The sequence below is a fragment of the Plecotus auritus genome (assembly GCF_963455305.1).
Source record: "Plecotus auritus genome assembly, chromosome: 10".
NCBI classification, from domain to species: Eukaryota; Metazoa; Chordata; class Mammalia; order Chiroptera; family Vespertilionidae; genus Plecotus; species Plecotus auritus.
Genome location: NC_137785.1, coordinates 47,064,089 through 47,083,788, shown reverse-complemented (window position 1 = coordinate 47,083,788; position 19,700 = coordinate 47,064,089). Strand labels below are relative to the sequence as shown.

Here is a 19,700-nt window from a genome sequence, read left to right as displayed (position 1 = left end):
ACAGACTCCTCAAGGTCACACAGTTAGTGAGCAGCTGGCTCCACACTGTGTTGTAGTTCTGACCATGTTTGGAGAGTGAAGGGAATGATGGTGCTCTTGTCAAGGTAGCGAAACCACGCAGATGCGGCTGGCCCCTGAATAAAATTTGCATGTCTATTCTTTTTTTTAAAAAAAATATATTTTATTGATTTTTTACAGAGAGGAAGATTCGAGAGGGATAGAGAGTTAGAAACATTGAGGAGAGAGAAACATCGATCAGCTGCCTCCTGCACACCCGCTACTGGGGATGTGCCCGCAACCAAGGTACATGCCCTTGACTGGAATCGAACCTGGGACCCTTCAGTCTGCAGGCGGACGCTCTATCCACTGAGCCAAACCGGTCAGGGCTGCATGTCTATTCTTTTTGTGATCCTAAAATTATTTTATTGGGGACAATTTTCTAGAGAAGGGTATGTGGCGATGGTGTGGTGTTAAGAGACCCAGTCTGGGGATCAGGAGATCTCAGGTTCCAGTCTTGGCTTTGACATTGATTTGCTATGGGACATTGAGAGTTATTTGCAAATAATAGGTTTGCGTGATCTCCATTTTTTTAAAAAAAATACATTTTTATTCATTTCAGAGAGGAAGGGAGAGAGAGATAGAAACATCAATGATGAGAATCACTGATTGACCGGCTGCCTGCTGCACGCCCCCCCTCCCCCCCACTGGGGCCCAGCACCTATTGTTGCTATTATCATCACTCGTATCTACAGAGCTATTATGGTGCAGGAAATATTGGCCTCATTCATTGTATGGCAACCTCACAACGCAGGGAGGCATTTGTGATTATTATTCCCACTTGGAAGGTGAAGAAGCTGAGGTGTGGAAAGGTGGGTCCTGCCCGGTGAACTGATTTGCAAACAAGAGCCGGTGGAGACCTGCAGTTAAAAGGACAGAACTAGATGAAGGGTGAAGCCCAGGTGTTAGTGAGCCACCCACTGCGAAGCCGGCTTCCAACTTGGAGGTAATAGGAATCCTGCACCCAACCCTCACTCTACCAACCGCGGTCCAGCGGGTCACCAGGTCAGCGCGAGGCAGGGGGCGGGGTCGGGGGCGGGCCGTCCTCCCCGGGCCAGCGGAGGAAGCTGGGGCCGCGCCGGCCGTTCATTGGCTGCGGGCGGCAGGTGCAACCTCAGCCAATCAGTGGTGCCGAGGGCGGGGCCTCACATGCTCACCTGGCGGCTGCGGCGCAGCCCTACTCAGTGGCGCTGGGAGCCTCAGAGCACCTGCGTGTTCCTGGAAGTTCTGCCCGACTCTAGTCCGGCCGTACCGACCCTCACCGGCCCGCCATGGGCCCTCCGTGCCGCAGCCTCTCCACGCCCCTGCTGCTGCTGCTGCTGCTGCAGGTACGTCGGGCTCCCTGGCTTTCCGGGGACGCCTTCCGGCCCCATCCTCCGCGCCCTGGCCCCCAGTCCCTCCGTCTCTTGTCGTCCCTCCCGCTCTCCTGTCGTCCCCCCCGCTCTCCTGTCGTCTCCGCTCTCTCTTCTTCCAAGAAAGTTTGGGTCCAGAGGCCCGGAGCGGCCTAAGCCGGCGGCGCCCTGGACTCGGCGGAGCGGGGGCGGGTGAGAGCGAGCGCTGCTTTGCCCACCGCCCCTGGTCCCCGCGGTGGGCGCGCCTCGGTGCAGGCTCTGGGGACTCCGGTTTGGCTGCGGAATGGGCGAAGGGCGGAGAGGGGCGTGCAGCCGAGTGGGGGTTGGATATTGAAAGGGGGAGCCCCGGTGCGAGTGCAGGGGAGCCAGGAGTAGTGGGGCCGAAGTAACGCAAAAGGAATCGATAGAAATAAAGGCACCTGCCAGGTGGAGAAAGGGAGGTTAATAGGTATGGGGCGACCCCGGGGTGAGAAAGTGGGGTCAAAAGTTGTTAGAGCGCCCAGGGTCCGAGGAGCTAGACCAGGAATGGGAGCGTCCCCGGTGGGAGGCAAGTGGAGTTGGGGAGTAAAGGTGCCTCCAGGGAAACTGAAGGAGACGGAAGGAAAGGGGTGCCGGGTCGGGAGGGGGTGACCCAGCAGCCCCTCTCCCGGGCGTTCCTGGGGCTCGGCGGCCTCGGGTCTCGGAATGAATTCGGCGCGGCTGCCTGCTCCGGGGGCAGCGGTGGGTCCCTCCCGCAATCCCGACGCTGCGAGCCAGGGCGGGTGGCGCTGTGGGGTTTCGGTGTAGGCTGGAGGGGGCCCCCCAAGTCACCCCGGTTCCATACTTTTCGCCCACCCCAGGTCTCATCGCGGCTCTGCCAGGAGCCGGAGCCCTGTCGTCCCGGCTTTGGCGCCGAGAGCTACACGTTCACGGTGCCCCGGCGGCACTTGGAGAGAGGCCGCGTCCTGGGCAGAGGTGAGCTCCTCGGGCCGGCGGGCGGGCGTGGGAAGGGTCCGAGACGTTGCGCCCCACGTTCAGGGGCTGGACTGGGCAGGCCCCTTCTTCCTTGGCGCAGAGGACACGCCTTTGGAATTTGCACAAATGTGGGGGTCTGAGCTTCGGGGTCACTGAGCACTGGTTGGGGGGCTATCCTGGTGTGGTGAGTTATGTTACAAGGAGGGGCACTGGTTAGAGGCCTTCCGTGTGCCTCCTATTGTCCTGACCCCTTTAGAGACAGTCTGTCATTTCCTACCGCAAATATCTAATACGTGGGAAGGGCGGGAGGGAAGTGGGCATTCCCCGTTCACAGATGAGCAAAGGAAGGCTCAGAGGGCGGGGTCCACTTGCCCAGGGTCGGCCCAGCGGGAACTGGCACTCGCACCTCGCTCCCAGGCCCCGCTCTGCACCCTCTCAGATGGCTGGGGAGCCCTCAGTTATTAAGCGGTGGCTGTTGCTCACAGAAATGAAAACATTTGGATACAGGTGCTATCCCCCCCCCCCCCCGCCCCCGCCTCCCCCCCCAGGAGTAATGTCTTTTTCTTTTTCTTTTTCTTTTTTCTTTTCTTTTCTGGGCTTTATTATCGCTGAGATAATCAGAATTCTAGAGTTTGCTTTGTTTCATTCCACTGTTGCCCTGGGGCGAAAACAAGGGAAGGTTGGTTTCTCTTCTGGTTTCACCGATTCCCAGATGCTTTTTTTCTTCCCAAACCACTTTCTCCTCCCGCTGGATTTTAGTTGATTGGGTGAGTTATAACAATAATAAAAAAAACCCCACTTTTTGAAACCAGAAATCACCCACAATCCCCTGAGGGAATTCATTGCTTATTCTTCTAATCTTTGGCCACGTGAAACATCTACAGCTATCACCCTGTTGTTTGAAAAAAATTTTCTTTTGAACTTTGGAATTTGTTCCAATAGTGGGCGGCATTTTTACCCTCCCCCCGCCCCCCTACAGAAACTGAAGCTTGATTGATTAAAATGTGTTTGCTTTTCTGAGGCCTGTGTGTGGTGTGTGGTGTGTGGTGTGTGGCGCGTTCTATGGGGTCAGGCAGGAAGTGTTTGCCCGATTTTTGCCCTGGGTCCGTCTTACTTGGCCCGTCCCTGCTTGATGTTCCGCCCCACCCTGTGCTAGGCACCTGGGAATGAACTGAGATAGAGGGATATTCTAGCCCTGCCCTCCATACTGCCTGTTCCAGCAGGTTGCTAAGAATGTCCCAGAACCCACTTAGCGGGCACAGTGGGACATGGGTATTTCCGTGCCTGGAATGTTTGATGGGTATCATTGGGCAGGGAGGATTGGCTTCTGGAAGGAGTCAACATTGACCCAGCCTTGAAGAAGGGCTCAGGGATTAGAAACAGGAGTGTGTGTATGGGATATCCCAACACAAGTGCGGGTCACTGTGTTTTCCTGAATCAAGACATCTGGTAGCGCCAAGGGTAGGATTTGTTTTTATCCCTCTTGTGTTTGACCAATAATACTGTTATTACATATTAATAATAATTATTTTTTAAAATATATTTTATTGATTTTTTACAGAGAGGAAGGGAGAGGGAGAGAGAGTTAGAAACATCGATGAGAAAGAAACATCAAATCAGCCGCCTCCTGCACACCTCCCACTGGGGATGTGCCCTCAACCAAGGTACATGCCCTTGACCGGAATCGAACTCGGGACCCCTGAGTCCGCAGGCCGACGCTCTATCCACTGAGCCAAACCGGTCAGGGCTTAATAATAATTATTAATAACAACACCTATTAGTTGCTTTTAACTGGACGGTGGGGCAAATGCTTCACATATTTTACCTCATTTAATCTTCTCAAGAGCCTTATGAGGGTGGGCACCATGGTTCTTCCTATTTGGCAAATGAGAAAACTGAAGCATAAAGCAATTTAGTTGTCTGCTCAGGGTTTCCCAGCTGGTCTTTCTCCTGCTCTCCCTTTCTCTTCTCTGTAATCTCAACAAGGAAAGAGGGTGCTCGGGGAATTAGTGTCCACCGTGAAGTGGACTTCATCCTCCCTGTGTGCCTGGAAGAGCAGAGGTGTTGACAGGGCCGACCCTAGAGGAGGTGGTGGTGATGGAGACAGCTCAGACCAGGTGGGAGGGGTCAGACCAGGTGGGAGGCGGAGGGGCCTACAGCTGGTGGTCTTGCTGGGCGAGGCGGTCTCCACCAGCTGCTTGTGTGTCTGGTTTCAGGTCCCTTTATGTCCGCATACCCGTACCCACTCAACAGGTTTCTTGACATTTCACTTCGGGGGGCTTTTTGGACTATGGGGTCCCTTCCTATCTAGTGTGGAATCACCCCAGGACAGAAGTGCTCTTGTGCCCTAGCTGGTTTGGCTCAGTGGATAGAGCATCGGCCTGCGGACTGAGGGGTCCCAGGTTCGATTCCGGCCAAGGGCACATGCCTGGGTTGTGGGCTTGATCCCCAATGTGGGATCAAGGAGGCAGCTGATCAGTGATTCTCTCTCATCATTGATGTTTCTCTCTCTCTCTCCCTCTCCCTTCCTCTCTGAAATCAATTAAAAAAAAAAAGTGCCCCCTTGTGATAAACAGCACACGGACCTCAGGGCTTTGTGATTTAAAAAGCGGGGTGGGGGTGGGGTGAAGAGAGGGGGTTTAGGGAGTGGCCTCACTCTCTTAGGACAATGTAGAAAATGGAGGTTTAAACCTTGGACCCAGGGAGAATTTGCATACAATCTCAAGGTTCCCTGGGCATCCCTCACCCCCAGGCCATCCACAGACACCAGGTTAGAGCCCTGGTGGAGTTTCATGGCTCCTGTGTTTTAATTCTTTGAAAGCAGCGCACGTGGAGAATTTGCTGCATGGGAGTTTGGAAACTGGAACCTGTCACTTTTTGTCCACCAGTGACCATAGAGTGTCACAAGTAGGATTTGGCTAAACTCGGGGGGCTTTGGGGCATTTTTGTGCCCCATGAGATCCTTGAATTTGTTCTATTGGTTTCTCTCCAGGTTCTAGAATGGAGAACGTTTTAAAAACAAAGACCACCCCCCCCCAAAAAACAACAACAACAACAAAACATCACAAAACACCCCATCTGTAAATGGGTTCTTTAGTTTCTGATTACTTCCCTTTTCTGAGCACAAATTGGTTTTCAGATCTCACTCCACTTTCAGTTGACTGGAGGTGGCGGGGAGGAAGGCGGCTGGGTTTTAAACTCATGATTTCCTTGCTTTGCTTCCTCTGCCACCTGGCCTTGGGCAAACAAGGCTTCTATTTTGGGTCTGAGCTCTGGCTGCATGATGGATTGACCTCGCTCACAGGCACCCACCTGTGTAGATTAAAGACACCCATTTCCTCTTCTTTCTGAAAGATGTGCTGAAAGGTGGTGGGAACCTTATGCTGGCCCCCTAATTAAATGGGCTTTAAAAAAAAACAGAGAGAAACCTGCTTTGGAATGATCTTACATCATCAGATCCCCACATCCCCACCTCTCAAACTCCTAACCATCACTTCCCAGAGCACTCACATCTGTGACAGAGCTCACGGGGAGAGGGGAGGAGACTAATGGCTCATGCTCCTGCCCTTGCCTTTGCTTCTCACTGGGAGCAGAGGCCGAAGCCCGAGCTCCTGGGCCCTGCAAGGCCATTTAAGGAAGGCCGGCTGCTGCTCCTGCCCTCCCTCTCTGCCAGGTGGTTATGGAAATCCCTGTTTGCTCTCCCGGGGCTTTTTATTGAGCCAGCCTTTTCTTCCGAAATGCTCACCTTGGTGTCTGTTACGCGTTCCCTTCCAAGTGTGGCCCCAGATAAGCCAGATGCTGAACCAATCAGCTCTCCCATCTCCCAGAAGCTGCCAAAATCCTAAAGTCCCCGGGAGGCACCACACAATCCAGACTTCTGGGTTTCCACTCTGCCTCAACTTCCATCTCCTCCCGGGCTTCGGGCGTGCAGGGAGATGAATGAAATCAGTATGGCGGGGCAGGGTGGCTCTGTAAGCACCTGAAAGGTCCGGGTTTGAATTTCAGCTGTTAGCTGTGTGACCTTGGGTAAATCCATTTACTTCTGTGAGCCTCAGTTTCCCCATGTGTAAAATGGGAGGCAGCAATACAGGTTCGCCATGGGAATTAAACGTTCCTATTCATTCAGTCGTTGAGTCAACCCATGACTATTGAGTGCCAGCACTGGGCTAGGCCCTGGGATTACAGTAATGAATAAAGCAGATGTGTGCTGAACATGAAGGCAAGTGGGACAAATGTAAAGAGATAAGGAAAAAAAAAAGAGATAAGGAGTCATGAAATGGTGGCTCATATTTCTTAGGGACGGAGTAGGCAGTCAAATACCATTTTGAATACATGAGTAAACGAGTGAATAAATATTGACTACTCCTCAGGCCTTGCTTATCCTTTTCCTCTTAAACTCTGTGGCCTGAGGCCAGCCTAGCCGGTGATTGTAAATGGGAAGAGTTGGGGCTGTGGCTCTTGAAGCTTTGTGATAAGTGTGTCCCTGGGATACCGTGTACTGAGTGCTTCCCTCTGAAAGCTTCGGAGGGCAGAGAAAGGAGACCTCAACTTCGGAAATGGAAGGGCAGTTAGTCATTTTTAAGTGTTTTTCATCTTTGGTCAATTAAAAAGAAATAGGTGGTGGCCTTTCTCCCTCTCTCTAATTTGTTTGCCATTTATAAAGCTCAGCTTATGCTTGGCAGGGCTTTCGGCAACTCCTCTTTCTGCACTTTTCCTCGTCCCTTTCCTTCCTCTTAATCTACCTCCAGTCCTCCTGCTCCCCGCAAGGCCCTGCCAGCATCTTCCCAACATTTAGAGGGTTCTGGAGTCAGACTGCCTAGATTGCAATCCAGGTAATGCCCCTTGCCAGCCGAGGGACAGTGGACAAGGACTTTCTAAGCCTCTGTTTTCCCATCTGTAAAATGGGCAGAATAGTATCCAAGCCATAGGGTGTGTCAAGTGCTTGATGAATATTAAGTAATAAAGCCCCCGGAGTATTTAGTGCTTTCTGTTTGAGACACTCCCTCCTGTGTTTTACCTTCAGTTCAAATCTCTCCCTGGGCTCCCTCCTGCCCAGCAAACCAGCCAAACCAGTTTCCTCAGTCTCTGCTTCTGTGTTAAAGCAAACACCACTCTGCAAACAGTGACTAGACCAAAGTGCCCTTTGCTAGGAAAGGAAATTCTGGTATTGCTTGCCGCTGTGCCGTGCGCTTGGGGTGGGCTGAAGTGGGTTTGCCTGTGGACCTGCTCATGAATATTGTTTAGAATCCGAGTGGGAGGAGTGGGGCCAGGAGCAACCGGGGGTGGGGAAGTCAGGATGACCTTAGACGTTTCAGTTTCTGCTTCGTTTGTAAAAGTATTTCACAATCCACATGCTCAAGGATACCAGTCTGTTTTCCCATTGCCATGAATGCTCTGCCCCAGCCCCTGAGACTCTGGTTTGCCCACACGGCTAAGCATCAAATCACCTGGAGCACTTCAAAAACACAGATTTGCCCTCCTGCTAATTCACTGAGCTACAGTCCCACTTAGTTCCTCACAGGTAATTGATTTTATTGGTCTTTTGTGTATCTTTTTTCAGGATTTCCTTATGGGAACACAAAAGGAGTAATTTCTTGATGCAAACGTAAATTTAATAATAATCTTTTTATGTAAAGAGGGTGGGGTTCTGGACATGGCACTGGACAACTCCAGCAGCTAGGGCACATGTTTGAGTAAAAACCTGGTGCCAGGCAGGGTGTGGGCATCTGGTTGTCAGCCTGAGACCAGGGGTCCAAGGGCACCGCGAATCAGGCAGCGGCAAGGCTGGCCGTTCTGCTGTGCTGGTGAAGGAGAGCTCTGTGGGTGCAAGGGGAGCAGATGGGATGGGACTGGGGCACCTACAGAGGCAGCCAGTGCCCAGACTTCAGACCCAGCCCCTGCCTGCAGGGACATTCCAGAACATCTCTGAGAGAAAGTGTCCAGGGGTAATTCCAGTACACTCTCAGAATTCCATGGGGTGGGGACATGTTCAACAGATGCAAGGAGTGGTTTTACCTGCTAGGCTTAGAAGAGTGAGAGTGCGTCTACATCAGCTAGACAGAGAAGGAGAAAGAGCTCTCCAGGAAGAGGAAATGGGGTGCCCAGAGGTGCAGCGAGGCATAGTGGAGTCAGGCTGGCTCTGTGCCTTCTGGAACAGGGAGGGTGCTTATAGGAGGAGAGGGTCCCCGTATGAGGCTGCCGAGGCCGGCCAGGGTTAGGCCTGGACCTCAGTCTACAGGTAAGAGAGGATGTTCTCATTCTATTCTTTTAGTAGGCAAATCATGCATTTGATTAAAAAGTGAAAAAGTCTTGCCCTGGCCAGTGTGGCTCAGTTGGTTGGGCCCCATGCACCTCAAGGTTGTGGCTCGATCCCCAGCTGAGGGCTGGGAGCATGCGGGAGGCGGCCAATCAATGTTTCACTCTCTTTTTCTCTCTATAAAAATCAATAAAATATATATATTGTTAAGGGAAAAAGTCTCCTTTCCACCTCATTCCACTCTTTACCTAGTTCTTCCCCATGGCACAGATAATCAATTAGTTCATAGGTAACTGATTTTATTGGTCTCTTGTATATATTTTTCAGGGTTTCCTTCTGGGAATACAAAAAAAGTCATTTCTTTATGTAAACATAAATTTAATAACAATCTTTTTATCCAAAGAGTAGCATAGAGATAATACTGTTCCATACCTTCTTTTTTAAAAAATTTAATATATTTCTATTGATTTCAGAGGGGAAGGGGAGGGAGAGAGAGAGAGAAACATCAGTGATGAGAGAGAACCATTGACCAGCTGCCTCCTGCACACCCCACACTGGGGATTGAGCCTGCAACCTGGGCATGTGCCCTTAACCAGAATCGAATGTGGGACCCTTCAGTCCACAGGCCGACGCTCTATCCACTGAGCCAAACCGGCTAGGGCCATACCTTCTTTTTTGCCCAACAGTATAGTTGTGTGTTCTCTCTATATATATCCATCTTCCACATTCTTTTACTTTTGACATAGCTGCGTGGCATGGATGTGCCATAGTCTTATTTTACCTGCCCCTGACAGACACTGGGATAGACTATGGGTTGTGTCAGATCTTTCAGAAAACAGCACCCCAGGGAATAACGTAGCATGTATATCCTTTTGCACACATCCTGGTGAATGCAGAAGATAAATTGCCACAGATGGGCCTGCCGGGTCAGGGCACGCGCCTTTCTAACTTTGCCAGATAGTGCCCTTCACAAGGACTGTATCAGTTTGCTGTCCTGCCAGCATCTAGAGACAACCTGTTTCCCACCGTCCCCGTGGGGGCTTTTAAGCAAAGGTACTGGGAGCCTGTCTCCCTGAAGTCCAAATAGTTTTGTTTTGAGGAAAGACTTTAAGATTCCAGCAGCTAAATGGCTCTATGCAAGAGTTAATTCTAGCAGCTTCTACTTTGCGCTCATACTGGGAATAGACAAGAAAGAGGAACACGATGGGGAAGGAGAAAGTTTTTGGTTAGGAAAGTGGTGAGTGAGTGAGGACCCAGAAGTAGGTAGTGTTATCAAAGAAGTGTTTGGGAATTTCTGGTCTGGAGCTTAAAACAATGCTAGTCACCAGTTTAAATATGAATTTGTGTAAGAAAATGGTGTTTTCCCTTAATCAAACTGGAGCATAAAATGATAGAAGGGCTATACTGACAGTATGTATTTGGGGGTGGCCAACAAGTAAAAATAGAACTATTTCTACCCAAGATGAGGCATGGGTCCTGCAAAGGGCCTTGTATACTTGATGGTTTAGCTAAGCCTCACAGTGACTTAAGTCAGGAACTGTCATATTCCCTGCTCTGGAAGAGGAAACAGGCTCAGAGAGGTTGGACAACTTGCCTGAGGTCACCCAGCTGGGTAATGGCAGAGTTGAGGCTACAGTCCTGGGCTTTTTTTTTTTTTTTAAAGATTTTGTTGATATTGAGAGAGAGAGAACATGGATGTGAGAGCTTAATATCAATCGGCTGCTTCCTGCATGCCCCTACTGGAGATCGAGCCTGAAACCCAGGCATGTGCCCTGACCAGGAATTGAACCAGCAACCTTTCAGTGCATAGGATGACATGACATTCAACCAATTGAGCCACAATGGCCAAGGCAACAGCCCTGGACTTTTATCTTTCATAACCTGTGCTCTCATCTGTGCCCCTCGGTGCCTTTTGCCAACCAGCATCTCCAGTGGAACCTAATTCACCTTTCTAAGGCAGCAATTTTCAACTAGTTTGCCACAAGATTTTTTTTTAAATTTCTTTATTGATTAAGGTATTACATATGTGTCCTTATTCCCCCATTACCCCCCACCTCCCATTCATGCCCCCACCTCCCTGTTGTCTGTGTCCATTGATTAGGCTTACATGCATGCATATAAGTCCTTTGGTTGATCTCTCCCCCTTACCCCCACCCTCCCCTACCTTCCCTGAGATTTGACGTTCTGATTGATGTTTCTCTGTCTCTGGATCTATTTTTGTTCATCAGTTTATGTTGTTCATTATATTCCACAAATGAGTGAGATCGTGTGATATTTATCTTTCTCTGCCTGGCTTATTTCACTTAGCATAATGCTCTCCATCTCCATCCATGTTGTTGCAAATGATAAGAACTCTTTCTTTTTTACCTCAGCGTATTATTCCATTGTGTAGATGTACCACAGTTTTTTATTTTTTTTTTTTTTTTATTTTTTTTTTTTTTAAATATTTTATTGATTTTTACAGAGGGAGGGAGAGGGATAGAGAGTTAGAAACACCGATGAGAGAGAAACATGGATCAGCTGCCTCCTGCACACCTCCTACTGGGGATGTGCCCGCAACCAAGGTACATGCCCTTGACCGGAATCGAACCCGGGACCCTTCAGTCCGCAGGCCGACGCTCTATCCACTGAGCCACACCGGTTAGGGCAATGTACCACAGTTTTTTAATCCACTCATCTGCTGATGGGCACTTAGGCTGTTTCCAAATCTTAGCTATGGTGAATTGTGCCACAAGAATTTTTAGGACAGGCAATACCTGAGTAGTCAGGGGTCTGACCTTTTCCTTTGGATTGTCAAATAAAAAAATGACAGCCAGGCTGGTGTGGCTCAGTGGTTGAGCATTGACTTATGAACCAAGAGGTCATGGTTCAATTACTGGTCAGGGCACGGGCACACACCTCGGTTTCTGGGCTCGATCCCCAGTGCAGTGTGGGGTGTACAGGAGGCAGCCTATTAATGATTCTCATTATTGATGTTTCTATCTCTCCCTCCCTCTCTGAAATCAATAAAAATATATTTTTTAAAAAGAAACATTAAAAAAATGACAACAGTCAACACAACAATAGCTGTCCAGTGTGAATGAATCAAAATTATACCTTTTTTTCATATTGCCAAAAAATGTTTTTTGCGAGCTGCAGATATTAGCAATTAGTTTATGTGTGCCAGGAGATGGAAAAGGTTGAAAATCACTGTTCTAAGGGAAAAGATTCCCTCCTTACACCTTTGCATCTCATCAGTTGTAATTGTGATGCTGGAATTCAGTCTCTTTTGTCTTTGAAGGACCTCTTTTGTTTTTCGATTTTGGGCAATTTTCAGCCTCTTTCCCTTTTTAAAAAAGAATTCTTTTTTAAATTTATTGATTTGAGAGAGAGAGAGAGAGGGAAAGAAACATCCTGTTGATGCATGCGTTGGTTATTCTTGTTTTGTGCCCAGACCTGGGATCAAGCCTGCGACCTTGGCTATCTGGACGAAGTTCTAACCAATTGAGCTATCCGGTCAGGGCAGAGCCTCTTCCCTTTTGACTTTCATCTCCAAGTAAATGCTCGGTGAACAGCACTTATTTTCCCTTCTGTCTGTCTTTTCAACTTTCTGAGTCCCTGAGAATGCAATTATTGTGCCATTCAAGATTGGAGGGTGGGAAGAAAACTGTCCTAAACAAGCTCATGTCCCACCTAGGGCTTACTCAAGGTGCAGAAGCCAGGCAGTGATCTGGGTGTGGCTCTCTCCCCGGAAAGAGGGAGAACACGCCCACATCCCAGTGAGCTCCGATGTTACTTCTAGGACCGCGTGGGGCCTGCCTGGAAGGGTTGAACCTGTTCCCCATGAGCAAAATCATAAAAGGTAGCCAGCACAGGACCCCGTGGGATAATTGGCCAAGGCCTAGATAATAATTACTGGGCTTTGTAATTAGAAGAGCTTGTAACAAGCCGAAAGCCTTTCAGTTATGTAATACCGGGGCAAGTTGAAGTCTAAGAACATCTGTTTCTGTGGTTTGGCATTCAAATGCGCTGATATACCTTGTCTGTTCCCAGAAGAATTTTCCCAAAAGAAGTTTGAGAGGGTCCTCCCTTAGGTGATTGCAACGGCCTCCTTTCTGGTCCCTGCTTCCCCTTCACTTCCCCCAACACAGTCTTTTCTCTACCCAGGAGAGTTAGAAAATATCAATCTCACTCAAACTCTGCCAGTAGTTCCCATTTTACACAGACGAAAGCCAAAGGCCTTTCTGTGTCTTATAAGGTTTCCATGATCGGCCCCTAATCACCTCCTCTCTCTCGCCCTCTTTACTTCCTGATTGAACGGCGAGCACACCAGACACACTTCTACCGCAGGGTCTTTGCACTGGCTGTTCCTGCTGTTTGCAGCATCCCTGCTGTCCACTTGGCTCACTCCTCAACTGCTCACGTCTTTGCTCAAATGTCAACCTCTCAGTAAGGCCTTCCTTGCACCCCCTATTTGAGATAGTAACCTCTTCCTCCGGAACCCTTCTTTGTCCTTCTTTGTTTTATTTTCTTTCGCAGCACTTTTCACCATCTAACATCCTATGCATTTCACTTACTTCTGCCCATTGTCTCCTTATATCCCAGAACATAAGCTCCAAGAGGCCTGGAATTTTTGTCTTACTTAGTTCACAGGCTGTATTGTGACTAGAATAGTGCATGGCACATAATAGGTACTCAATAGTATTTGGTGAATGAATGAATGAATCCGGTTTCAGAATATATATATATATATATATATATATATATATATACATATATACAGATGTGTGTGTGTGTGTGTGTGTGTGTGTGTATGTCTATATATGTCTATACATATCTTTTGCTTTTAGAAGCTATTCCACTATGCTTTTTAAAAAAATTGAGATAGCCCTGGCTGGTTTGGCTCAGTGGATAGAGCATCAGACTGCGGACTGAAGGGTCCCGGGTTCAATTCTGGTTAAGGGCACATGCCCGGATTGCGGGCTCGATCCCCAGTTGGGGGGCGTGCAGGAGGCGGCCGATCACTGATTCTCTCTCATCATTGATGTTTTTATCTCTCCCTCGCCCTTCCTCTCTGAAATCAATAAAAATATTTTTTTAAAAATTGAGATATCATTGACATATAATAGTTTCAGGTGTAATTGTGCCTTTTGTTTTAAAGAGGGAACTTTTTCAGTATGAACCACAGAAAGAAACAAAGAGGAGGGGATGTTCTCAGGGCTTGGCACTCCCGAGTTTCTCTGAGCCCTGCACACACCCCTGATGTAACCTTACCTAATTGTCTTGTCACAAAACAGCTTGCAGTCTGGAGTCTAAAGGTCAGACGAGCCATTTCTGCCTTGGTGTAAGGAAGCACCAGATCTAAATCTAAACAGCGATCTGAGCCCGCCGGGCCATCTGTCTGGTTTCCTATTGTCTGCGTAACACCTTCCTTGAGCAAGGCTCCCAGATACACCCAACACCTCCTCCTGGGTGTCTGCAGTATCCTGCAGGCCCATTAATTGTTCAAGACCCGGTGTCCATTCTTCTAGTCCTTGGCAATGAAAAGGAGCCTGGAAGGAACTTGTGGAGAGATGCGAAAAACGCAAAGACAGTAATTTAAGGCTAACTCAATCAGCTCATGGCCACAGTAAAAATCTCACAGCTCTGAAATCCATCCGATCAATCAGTCACTATTCATTGAGAGTTTATTATAGGCCAGTATTTTATAAATCTTGATGTAAGCAACAGCACCCTGCTTTCAGGAAGGTAACTAACCCCCTAATGGGCAGAGTTGCCAGATTTAACAGATTGAAAATACAGGACAGCCTGACCAGCATGGCTTAGTGGTTGAGCGTCGATGGTTCGATTACCGGTCAAGGCACTGCCCCGGTTACCTGCTCCATCCCCCATGTGGAGCGGGCAGGAGGCAGCCAATCAGTGATTCTCTCATCATTGATGTTTCTATTTCTCTCTCCCTCTCCCTTCCTCTCTAAAATAATACATACATATATATATATATATTTAAAAATACAGGACAGCTAGTTACATTTGAATTTTAGGTTAACAAGGACTAATTTCTTTAGTATCAGTATGCTCCATGCAATATTTGACAGATACTTACTAGAAAAACAAACAAAAATTGTTTTTTCATACTTGATTTTTTAAAAAAAATATATGTATTTTATTGATTTTTTTACAGAGAGGAAGGGAGAGGGATAGAGAGTTAGAAACATCAATGAGAGAGAAACATCTATCAGCTGCCTCCTGCACAGCCCCTACTGGGGATGTGCCCAAAACCAAGGTACATGCCCTTGACCAGAATCAAACCTGGGACCTTTCAGTCTGCAGGCCGACGCTCTATCCACTGAGCCAAACCGGTTAGGGCTATACTCAATTCTTATCACAAGCAACAGTGTATTGACCAGTCCTTCCCATGCACTTACTATGTTTCTAATAAGTCATGCTGTCTGTCTCTCTCCTTGAAACCTCACAACAGCTAGTGTGAGAAGTGACATTTGTTGACCCTGAGAGGCTGAGTAAGATAGGGGTGGGTCATGGAGACAGGAAGTGGGAAAGACTGGCTGCTTGTTCTGGTGGCTGTTGGACTCCAAACCTGTGCTCTTTACAGCCAGTGTGTGAGCGCCAGGTAAAGGGGATGGATAATTCCTGCTCCGAAGGTCTCGGAGGGAGAGGAGTCCTTCTGGAGACAGAGGCAGTCATTTGTGCGTTCACTGAACAGTTTTATGTTGAGTGCCTGCCGACACTGGCTCTGTGCTAGGCATCGGGGATATAATGGAATGAAAGAGACACAATCCCGCCCTTGTGGACTTCCCTTCTAGTCGGAGGAGATAGAAGGGGGCAGACAGATGCCGATCTATGGAAGGAAAAACAGCATATATAGCAGGAAGGGTGTGCTGGTGGGGAGAGATGCAGGAGTCATCACTAAGAAGAATGACATCTGTGAAAAGACCTGAAGAAGTGAGGTGCTCAATAGATGTTGGAATTGGACTGTGTTTTGAAGGGGTTGGACTATGCACATTCTTTCACTCCGGATTGCTGCCATTTAAAAAGACTCTTCTCTGAGCAGGCACTTTTCTAGAGGAATGACCCTGAGGCCAAATTGTCACCACGTCTCCTTTAAAGGCTATGCCGTTCAAACCAGGATCTAATCCTCTTTCCCAGCTGCTCACGCATTGGCGTGTTGCCCAAGAGGAATATGGTTCTAGTCTAGTTTTCTTAACTTCCGCATGGCGGAAGGATGAAATTGTCCTGTAAACAGGCATCGTGACTTCTTGGGCATGATTGTTTTTGGGTGGGGGGTGAGGTGGGAGGAGGTACATGTATATTGGTGTCATAGGAACCCGCTAGTTAGAATAAAGTCTGGATTGAGTAAGAAGATTTTCAAAGACTGCAAACTTCCTCCCCCACAAATTCTTCATCACCATTGTGTGGGCGTGTTTGAAAAGGGAACGAGATGACCAACTGGAGTTTGTGGGAAACGTCGTGGCTTTCCTATTGAAAACGTCACCCACTGAGTCAGCGGACGGACATTTGTTGGCAGGTGGAGGGAGGCTCTGAATCACCGACACTGAGAGCCTGTCCTGTAAGGCTATCGGTACCGGAGGTTGAATCAGCTGTGACATCACCCTCTCACAGTCGCAGGGCAGGTACTCTCCGTGCCATTCTTACCCATAAATCCCGGGAGATCCTGGCCCTCGATCCCTTCATCCTTAGCAAGAAGCCCGGGGTTTCTGCAGAGATGACTGAGTCCAGCAGTTGCTTGGTGAAGTGCACGTGTCCGGTTTTCATTACCACCCCAACCCCTGGGCTTGCAGCCATGACTAAACTTTCTGGAGAAATTAGGCTTGGTGGGTGTACTGCCTTCACCCTTCGCCTTCTTACGTCTGCGTTTATAAAGAAACACTCTTCTGTGCCTTGCAGATGGGTGTTTCGGAGTTTGTCATCTGAGCCTTTGATTTGGAAACGTCCCATGTGAATTGTGCTGATTTTTCTTTGGACTTTGGAGCCAGTGACGATTTCCCTCTCGCTTTTTTCCTCTCTTTTCTGCTAATCCTCTCACTGAACCATGGGCACCCGGAAGACTTGGGGAGGCTGCTCACCTGGGAAACTGTACTTTACTTACCAGGTGTGAGGCTTTACTCCTGGTTTCAGCGGAGATTTGATGTCAAGGTTGTGACTTTAACCCTCAGCACTTACTTCTCTTCTAACCTGTGAAACAAAGGAACACCTTTTCCCCGGGCCTCCCTGGGAGAGTGAAGATGAATGGGGAGGGCTGCGATGAGAGGCGTGATCGGATGGCTTCAAATCCCGTCTAGCTCTTGTTTGCCACGTGACCTTGGGCAAGTTATTTAACCTTTCCCTGCCTCGGTCCCCTCACCTGTAACACCGTCGTTCCTACCTCGCAGGGTTGAGACGAGGACTCAGCGAGTTCACATATACGAAGTGCGTTCAGTGCCTGGCACAGAGCGAACACCCTGAAGTACTGAGTTTTCACTAAGAGACCCTTTCTGCTTTAGAACTCTATCAAGGAGGTGAAAAAAATGCTAACGGCCAAAGGAGCCAGAGGGAATAAGGATGAGGAAGGGGTACACCCCCTTGTCTGCTTGCTCCTTGTCTTCCCCAAATCTAAGACATTCCTCTTGACCCAACACCCACTGTGCAAATTGTTTGCTGCCAATCAGGTAGACCATCAAGAAGCCACTCTGCTAATTTATAGTCACGCCTATTTGGTTCAATCATCTTATGAACTTGATTCCAGTATTATCTCCATTTTACAGAGACTCAGAGAGAGTTTGTGACTTGTCTAAGGCCACAAAGCTAGGACATGGCAGGTAGAGGTTAGAACCCCGGTCCACTGACCCCAAAGCTTATGCCACCACCTGTGTACCTGTATCTACCTGGTGAATGCTTCTCTGTGAACTCTAAGGTCCCTTGTCATAACTGTTAGAAAAATCATATATATATATATATATGTTCCCAGTTATTCCCAGTGTTTCTGGAATTAGATATAAATAGATATTTATTTCCCCTCCCCTAACTTAACTAAAAAAGTAGCATATTATACACACTGTTCTTGTTTACTTGAAATATCTTGAAGATTGTCCTCATTTTTAACAGATGTATAGTATTCCCTTGTAGCCCTGTATTGATGGATACTGGCTGTTTCTGGGCTTTTACTATTAGAGCAATGTCAAGAGCATTTTAGATGCCGTGTGCAGGAGAGCCTGCAATATGGAGGTCTCTGGCCTCTGGATTTTTACCGATTGCAGGGGACAGATTCCTTGCTGGACCAGTCTGGGCATTGGAGAGGGTCTAGGTGTTTAGGGTTTTCTGATGATAAATAGGGTCAGCATTAGTATGGAGCCAGGGGCAACTTCTCACACCAACACTGATGAGTTTATTCTTGCAGGGGTCCCTGCCCAGCCTCCCACGTGCCCATCAATAGTTCTATAATGCTGTGCTTCCCCCAGGCTCCAGGCTCCGAAAGCCACCCTGGTGGGGAGTTTTGTGGATGACTACCCCAGCCTTTGCTGCTGGCTTTTTGAGAAAGCTGAGAACTAGTTAATCTGCTTTCCAATACTTGCAAAGGCCATATCCTCCATGTGGCCCACGGAGGATAGAATAAGAGGAAATGCGGAAGAATTGCAGCAGGAGGGGCTGGGGAAGACTTCTGAGATTGGCTGGTAGCACTGGAACCGTCTGTTGCAAATACTGACAGCTCCTTTTCCAATTGTGCACCCAGATCCCCTGTGGTCGCACCAGGTCATCTTGCTTGTCCCCCCTCAATCCCTTGCCCTGGGAGTTCTGTTCCAGACAGAATTCCAGGGTCTCTGTAACCTTCATGGACTGTCCCTCTAGGACAGTGGTCGGCAAACTGCGGCTCTCGAGCCGTGGTTTGCCGCTCTGTTGACTAATGAATTTGCCGACCACTGCTCTAGGAAGATTCGGAATTGTTCAGCATTAACCTCACAGAGAAAGAGTATGTTTTAAAAAATCCATTTATTGGGAGCAAAGTTAGAAAGGAGCCTTAACCGAGTCATGTAGTTTCTCAGTTTGTACATGAATTTGGCTGTTACAGTGCTGTTAGGTGCCTGGACCAGAGTCACACGGCTGACAGGTGTCAGAATTAGAATAATAATAACATGGTTGTTAAGCAAGAATCATAATGTTCATTGCACTGTCCGTTGATTGAGACCTCAACTATTCATGTAGGATTTCATTTTAAAATCCCTGCCCTAACCGGTTTGACTCAAGGGTCCCAGGTACGATTCCGGTCAAGGGCATGTACCTTGGTTGCAGGCACACACCCAGTAGGTAGTGTGCAGGAGGCAGCTGATCAGTGTTTCTCTCTCATCAATGTTTCTAACTCTCTATCCCTCTCCCTTCCTCCCTGTAAAAAATCAATAAAATATATTTTAAAAAATAAAAAATAAAAAATAAAATCCCTGCTTGGGGGTCGGTACTGTGACAGTTCCGTTTTCAAACAATAAAACAAAGGGTCACACGGCTCGTGGCCTGGGATGGGAAGAGGGAGTCTCCCAGCCTGGCCCGCTCTTACCCCTCCTTGTGCTCAGCAGCTCCGTTTCCGGGAACATCTGCATTCCAGGTTCTTCACTTTTGGCCCGAAGAGGAACCTCAAGGTCCACCCGAAGTCCTTTACTGGTTCCAGCCTTTGGGTAAATGAAGCTTTAAGATCCCTTTGGCTCCTTTGAAAGCCCAGAGTAAAAGGGTGTTATTGGCCCTTGTTGGGCCCTATTTTAAATCTGAATGGTGAAGTGTATCCAGAGTTGAGTTGGCAAGCCATTTCAGAGTTTCCTTGGCTCCTTTCTTTGTTATTATTATTTTCTTTTCTAAGCTACTACTTAAAGTTTCTTCCTAGTCACTGTGGGGTGGGGATGCGGGGTGGGGTGGAGGGTAAACCAGTTAACTCTACGAATGCCACAGCTTGCTTGACCTCCCTACCAAGCTTGATGGGAGGGAAAATGTTTTGTTTTTTAAAAAAATGTATAATAGCAGTGATGGATTGGGGTTATGTTGAAAAAGGAGGGAGGAATTTGGCTGATGTGGCTCAGGTGGTTGAGCGTTGGTCCATGCACTGA

The 19,700-nt window shown here is 48.3% G+C and overlaps 1 protein-coding gene across 1 annotated transcript in view; it reads left to right on the top strand.

The window, feature by feature from the left end:
- The first annotated feature begins 1,240 nt into the window (after positions 1 to 1,240).
- The window catches only part of CDH1 (cadherin 1), a 96,802-nt gene continuing 78,342 nt past the window's right edge, over positions 1,241 to 19,700 (top strand). The window contains exons 1-2 of the mRNA XM_080644614.1: positions 1,241 to 1,385; positions 2,249 to 2,363. Coding sequence (XP_080500740.1) covers positions 1,329 to 1,385; positions 2,249 to 2,363 — 172 coding nt within the window. The 5' untranslated portion in view covers positions 1,241 to 1,328. The remainder of the gene's footprint in view (positions 1,386 to 2,248; positions 2,364 to 19,700) is intronic.